Consider the following 7,500-nt stretch of genomic DNA (forward strand, 5'->3'; position numbering starts at 1 on the left):
CCACAACCCCTCCCCCCTTCCCCCCTCCCTCCTTCCCACTTACCTATACACCGTCTTCTTGATCCCTTCCTTATACCAAAGGATTAGACTAGGTCGTGCGTTGGGGTCATCCAGGGCCTTGGGCGGGTAGTCACGTGGCGTGGTCACACATGGGAGGTCAGCTGATTGCCCTTCTAGCACGGTGACCTCGTTGATTGCCATGGTGGTCCCTGGGGGGAGGGGGGAGGGAGAGTGTTAAGATATGAGTGGAGGGATGAGTCGGTTTAAGTTTTTTTGTTTTTTATTACCGTTGTATTTATACCATCACTGGCATTATGGTTAATAGTATTAGTATTAATATTATCATTATCATTATTTATATATTTGTTATCATTATCATTTTCATTATCATCATTAACTATCGTTATTATCATTATCATTATTACTATCATCATTATCATTATTACTATCGTCATTATCATTACTATTGTTATCATCTTTACCATTATCAGTATTATTGTTACCACCATTATCCTTAAGAACTGACAAGATATGGCTCGAAATAATATCTACATGGATATATTTGTAGAGGAAAATGATACAATTGCAGCCTCTTTTTTCTGTTGCTGTATTCTGAAAGGAATCGAATCGTAAAAAGAATAACTGTTTTTATATATATATATTTGGTAAACTTTGATAAAGAGAAAATAATTCTCTCTCTCCTCTGTCTGTATGTCTGTCTGTCGGCTTGCTTGCCTGCCTGCCTGTCTGTCTCTCTCTCTCTCTCTCTCTCTCTCTCTCTCTCTCTCTCTCTCTCTCTCTCTCTCTCTCTCTCTCTCTCTCTCTCTCTCTCTCTCTCTCTCTCCTCTCTCTCTCTCTCCTTTCTCTTTCTCTCTCTCTCTCTCTCTCTCTCTCCTTTCTCTCACCTCTCGTTCTCTCTCTCTCTCTCTCTCTCTCTCTCTCTCTCTTTCTCTCTCTCTCTCTCTCTCTCTTTCTCTCGCCCTCTCTCTCTCTCTCTCTCTCTCTCTCTCTCTCTCTCTCTCTCTCTCTCTCTCTCTCTCTCTCTCTCTCTCTCTCTCTCTCTCTCTCTCTCTGCACCTTCCACATATATATAAGCTCACTCCCAGAGTTTGGCTTGCTAGGCCCCTATGCAATGGGACGTTTCACTCCAGTTTATAATGGAGAGCCAAAACTGCCTCGATATGCTCAGCTGTAACGTGAGTAAAGGTCTAAACATTTCTCAAATAAAGCTTTCTGCACCTCGGCATCAAAGGCCTGCTTTTATCCATATTGCCAAATCCCCGGGACCCGATTGTATGAACATCAGAACTAAAATTTTATTATCTATATGAAACATATAGACGGGATTCTGCATCCCTCTATACTGATCTGAAGTAGAAGGGATTGGCGTCGAACAGAAAGTGAGTGATATTGGATGACACTAGCCGAATCAGTAGCCATAAACGGTGCCATAAAAAAAAAATTCTAATGAACAACAGCGCCACTAAACTGCTTACTGACAGCCAGAGTGCACGTTCCTGACTCTCTGTCTCCGGTCTAGCAAACTTGGTATCTAGAAATATCCTGCACCAAAGTTTGAGAATTTCATTGTCCGGTTTAAAAGAAGGGTTGCGTTACGATACCCTCTCATATTCGAATTTCTGCCTGTGACAAGGTCGAGCACTTAGCCAGATTACTACTTTCCCTTAAAGATCCATACTAAATACTAATACTAATTCCGATATCTCTTGATCAGATGAAAAATCCTTTTATAAGCTCTCTTGAAGATTACGATCACGAATGTACTTCAGGAAAGATGGAGAAAGTGGTACTGTGAGAGCATAGTTGGAAAATCAGATCGGGACTAACCTTGCAAAGTCTATACTGGTCTATCCCAGAGGCAGCAGTATGCAGCTGCCAGAATTTGCATAAGAGATCAGTACATTATGCAACACGCACAGGATGTCGTTTTGGAGACCAAGCCAAATTCATACCGTCAACGCTCATTTTTGTACGGCACCCAGGTCACATAATTCAACACATTACTTAAGTTCTTATAAAGTACAAAACTGCTTCATATCAATCTAATACATTTTTTTGAAACTATTACTTGTTGCGAACATCAATCTCTCACCCCTCCCCTCCTCTCTCTCTCTCTCTCTCTCTCTCTCTCTCTTTCTCTCTCTCTCTCTCTCTCTCTCTCTCTCTCTCTACATTCATAGGTTGATCTCTCTCATCCATCTCTGCGGGAGCCAAAGTTTCCTTTGTCTCACTCTCTCGTCGTCTCCTCTCACCTCTCTCTCTCTCTCTCTCTCTCTCTCTCTCTCCTCCTCTTTTTTTTCTCTCTCTTTCTCTCTCCCTCCCCCTCTCTCTCTCTCTCTCTCTCTCTCTCTCTTCTCTCCTTCTCTCTCTCTTCTCCTCTCTCCGGTCTTCCTCTCTCTCTCATTTCTCTCATCTACGCTCTTTTCTCTCTCTCTCTCTCTCTCTCTCTCTCTCTCACTTTCTCAATCTCTTCTCCTTCCTCTCGTCCTCTCTCTTTCTCTCTCTCTCTACCTCTCTCTCGTCAACTCTCTTCTCTCTCTCTCTTCCTCTCCACTCTCTCTCTCTCTCACTATCTCTCTCTCTTCTCTCTACTCTCTCTGCACCTCCTCACTCTCTCTTCTATCCTCTCTTCTCGTCTCCTCTCTCTCGTCTCTCTCTCTCTCTCTCCTCTCATTCTCTCCTCACGTCTCTCGTCCTCTCCGATCTCAACTCAATCTCAAGTCTCACCCTCATCTCTACGGCTCTCTCAGCTCTCAGTCTCCATACCTCTCTTCTTCTCTTCTTCCTCTCTCATCTATCGTCATCTTTCCTCTCCTCTCGTCTCTTTCCTCTCTCATCCGATCTTCTCCTCATGCATCCATCTCAAAGATATACTATTCGTTTCTCTCTCTTCCATCTCTCTCCTCTGCTCTCTCTCTCTCCTACTCTCTAATCTCGTTCTCTCTCTCTCTCTCTCCTCCTCTCCCTCTCTTCTCTTTCGTCATCTTCCTCTCTCTCTCTCTCCTCCTCCCGCTCTCTCTCTCTCTCTCATCTTCTCTCTCCTCTCTTCTCTCTCTCTTCTCTCACACTCTCATCTTTCTCTCTCTCTCGTCTTCTCTCGTCTCTCTCTCCTCTCTCTCTCTCTCTCTCTCCTCTCTCTCTCACTCTCTCTCTCTCTCTCTCTCTCTCGCTCTCTCTCTCCTATTTCTCTCCGCCTTTCCTTTCCTCTCTCTCTCTCTCTATCATCTCTATCTATCTCTCTCGCCTATCTCTCTACTCATCCACACTCTAGTTCTCTCTCGCTCTCTCTCTCTTATACTCTCTCGCCTCTCCCTCCCTCCTACATCTCTCTCTCTCTCTCTCTCTCTCTCTCTCTCTCTCTCTCTCGCTATCCCTCTTCCTTTATTTCTCCCTATCCCTATCCCTCCCTTCCTCTCCTTCCCTTTCTTCCCCTCTCCCGTCTTCTCGCTCTTCTCTTATTCTCCTCCTTCCTTATTTTCTTTCCCTCCTATTTTTTTCCTTCCGTCCTCTGTGAACGGGGAATAAAACACCAATTAAACCCTATAAAGCGCATCTGCCCTTTTTTGATCGTTGTCATGACTCCAGAACAAACATATATGACCTTAATTGATGATGTCATGGAAGTGTCATTTCCTTTTCCTAAAAAAAATATATATTCCTCTTTCCTGCGTCTGCGTCTGGCAGTGAGATAGGACTGTAAGTAACTTCATTACACGGTTGCTTAGTGCTTACACTTACAAAGGATCCGGTTGCCCGAGGTCGTCACGGTAGGTACCATGGCATACGATGAGGGCAAAAGTACCATGAGTTAATACGCGCCAGGAATGCCGTCTGCAGAACCTCATGTAATCCGTTAAGAAGTTGCTGCGCGTTCGAACAGCTGAACGCCCGGCTTCTGGCTATCAATGGTGCATCATGTCAGTTAAGTATTTATCCGTTCTTGATGCCCGCCAAAGCACCCTCTTGCTACTCCTCTGCCCCCTCCCTCTCCCTTAGCAAAACCGTCTGGCCTGAGGCATCTCCAGTAACAGTTCTCTGGCAGTCATGCCGAGGGACGAGTCAAGGCGACACTTTCCCACGAGTTAAAAACAGAGATTTAACCCCCAGTTCAAATTTCCCGCCAAAAAATAAATAGAAAACGGAGCAGTCTTACGTATACAGTCAGTGGCATTTTCTTCATATCTTCTCACTATAAGAAGGGGGAGTCGTGTCTTCTGGTGAATTCACGGTAAGAAACAACGCATTCTAACGCCGCTATTGTGTGAGGGTAACTTGATAGCATTTTAATAGTCTACGCTTCAGCCCATGGGCGAAGAACCGCTGACAGCCACTTGAGTTTGAGTCACCCGTCCCTTCTCAGAAAGAATAATACGCAAGCGTCGGACAATTAAAATATATGTTACTTTTACTTGCAGATGAACGAGTGGTTGATTATCTAATCATCTGAAATTTATGCGAGGAAATTATAGTGCTTGAATCGAGGCCCGCGCGCGAGGACAATGTTTAACGTTGACCTTGCTTAAGTTTTATCATAAAAGAGTATTTTGATGATTTTATTTGCGCATGGACTTGTGAAGAAAATAATGTACATAAAAACAAACACAGTTAGACACGAACGAGACATACATTCAACAAGACATGATACACACATTGTACACACACCCTAAAACGTACGTACATACATAACACACACACGCACTGGTCTTAAAACGATGGGTAGACGAAAAGGGTAGACAAAAAATGGTCACCCTTTCCGACATCTGACCCTGGGGAATGGGGGGGTGGACGGGAGGAATGGCGGCAGAGACATCGGTTGGAAGGGTGGCAGAGGAATAAGGTGGAATGGGTGGCAGAGGAATAAGGTGGAAGGGTGGCAGAGGAATAGAGTTAAAAAGGTAGCAGAAGAAGAGCATGGATGAATGGTAAAGGAATAGGTGGAAGATTGTCAGAGGATTTGGGTGGAAAGATGGCAGAGGAATAGATCGGAAGGGTGGAATTTTGAAAGAGTGAAATGGTGGCAGGGTCGAAGGGTCGTAAGGTCGAAGGGTTACAGGGTGGTAACGCAGAGTTGTAAGAGTCTAGGGTTGGCAGGGTCAAAGGGTAGAGGGAAGTGGAAGGGTGCCAGGGTGGCAGTGGAAATGGTGGAAGAGGGAAATGATAGAAGGGCAGTGAGGCAAAAGGATGGAAAAGAAAAATGGTAGCTGTGTAGAAACGCCAAAGGATGGCAGAGCGGTAGCGAAAAGGGTGGAAGAGCGAAATGATGGCAGGGTGGAAACGCCAAAGCATGGCAGAGCGGTAGCGAAAAGGGTGGAAGAGGGGAATGGTGGCAGGGTGGAAACGCCAAAGGATGGCAGAGCGGTACCGGAAAGGGTGGAAGAGGGGAATGGTGGCAGGATGGCCGGCGACGGAGGGGAGGAGCAGACATCTCGAACGAATCCTTGCAGAGGAGTCCGATGTCTGTCAGTTTTCCCTCGCGTCTTGCGGTGGTAGGAAGCCAAGCACGTAACACCAGCGAAAGGAAGAATTGAGGAAACTTGGAATAAAGAGAGGAATCACGTACAGATACAAAAAAAGAAAAGACTGATTATAGAGGGGAAAACGAAGGAAAAGGAATATACACGAATAAAGACACTACCGGAGGGAAAATAATCTCAGGATTAGAATTAAAAAAAAAAAAAAAAGTTACAATGCATGGCAGAGAAGAAAAAAAAAGTGGAAGGAAAACGAAAAAGGAAGATGATAATAAAAAAAATAATAAAGAAAAATAAGATAAGAGAAAAAAAAAATCTAACAAGGAAAGAACAGATCTAAAAAAAAAAATCCCTTTCAAATAAATAAAGCAGAACTCGTCAAAGACTGCAAAAGAATGCAATTGCAGAGAGCGAGTTCCATTAAACAGACGAGCAGACAATCACTGCAACACAAACAAGGTGCAGCGACCCATCAGACCCAGAGGGGAGACACACACACACACCAGCGAGGGGAGTGTGACGTCACGAGGGAATTCTTATCTTGTTCCCTCGTTCGTTGATGGAAGGGGAAAGGGCTTGGAACTTATGTCCTTTTACAACCCCATTTTATCTCGTGTCGTATATAGAATATTCCTATTTATTCAAGTCATAATCTCATCTCATAATTCATTTTATTTTCAATGATTTTGGGTGCTTTGGGAATGGTGTGTTTCTCGTGTGGTTTGAGGATCTGCGAGATGATTCGGGAAATTATGCAAATGAAGGGAAGGAGGGGGGAAGGGGTGAGGGTGGGGGTGGGGGGCGAAGGGGGAAGTGGAGGAATGCGCGCTTCTAATCCTCTCGGAGTTGTTGTTTATTGCCTTTGTTTTCTTCTTATTATTATTTTTTTCTTTTCTTTCTTTCATTTCTTCTGTTGGATGGAGAGAAGGCCCGTTTTGATTTCCTTTCTGATTGTGTATCGTTTTTTCTATGATTTCTGTTTTTTTTTTTGTGTGTGTGTTTATTTATTTGTTGTTTGTCTGTCTGTTCTATCATATTCTCTCTCTCTCTCTCTCTCTCTTTCTCTCTCTCTCTCTTTCTCTCTCTCTCTCTCTCTCTCTCTCTCTCTCTCTCACTCACTCTCATCCTCACTCTCACTCTTTCACTCTCTCACTTTCTCACTCTCTCTGTATCTCTATATCTCCATATCTCCATATCTCCAGCTCTCCTCCCCCCCCCCCCTCTCTCTCTCTCTCTCTCTCTCTCTCTCTCTCTCTCTGTTTCTCACTCTCATCCTAACTCCCACTCTCATTCTCACTCTCTCTGTATCTCTGTATCTCTATATCTGTATATCTCCATCTCTCAATCTCTCTCTCCCTCCCTCCCTCCCTCCCTCCCTCCCTCGCTCTTCCGCCTCCCCATCTTCCCACACAGCAATGCACCCCCCCCTCCCCCCGTGGTTGCAAGGGAGGGAGGGGAGCCGTCACAACACCTCGGTAACATGAATCTGCATACGCTCGGACCAACTGCGACAACTGCAATCACATAGATACGCACACACGCACATACGCACATATTCGCATCAGCATACGCTAACCGATGCAAATGAATGTTTAGAAAAAGTGTTGCTTGAACTTGCAAGCGCAACAGATGTACACACGGACGCAGGCACGTACATACATACCCACAAACACACACAAACACCCAAGTACAAACATAAACACAGAAACAAGCACACACGCACGCAAAGACAATCACAAACTCACACGAGCACACACAAGCACACACCACACAAGCACACACCACACAAGCACAACCAACGCAAGCACACACCACACAAGCACAACCACACAAGCACAACCACACAAGCACAACCAACGCAAGCACACACCACACAAGCACAACCACACAAGCACAACCACACAAGCACACACCACACAAGCACAACCAACGCAAGCACACACCACACAAGCACAACCACGCAAGCACACACCACACAAGCACACACCACACAAGCACAACCACGCAA

The 7,500-nt window shown here is 45.0% G+C and overlaps 1 protein-coding gene across 1 annotated transcript in view; it reads right to left on the reverse strand.

The window, feature by feature from the left end:
* Positions 1-7,500, reverse strand: part of LOC122253012 (uncharacterized) — a 53,043-nt gene that overhangs the window by 25,796 nt on the left and 19,747 nt on the right. The window contains exon 2 of the mRNA XM_043015758.2: positions 44-209. Within this exon, the coding sequence (XP_042871692.2) occupies positions 44-209 (166 nt within the window). The remainder of the gene's footprint in view (positions 1-43; positions 210-7,500) is intronic.

Source organism: Penaeus japonicus, unplaced genomic scaffold, assembly GCF_977035675.1.
Source record: "Penaeus japonicus unplaced genomic scaffold, GWHDUDI00000001_assembly GWHDUDI00000030, whole genome shotgun sequence".
In the NCBI taxonomy this organism is placed as follows: Eukaryota; Metazoa; Arthropoda; class Malacostraca; order Decapoda; family Penaeidae; genus Penaeus; species Penaeus japonicus.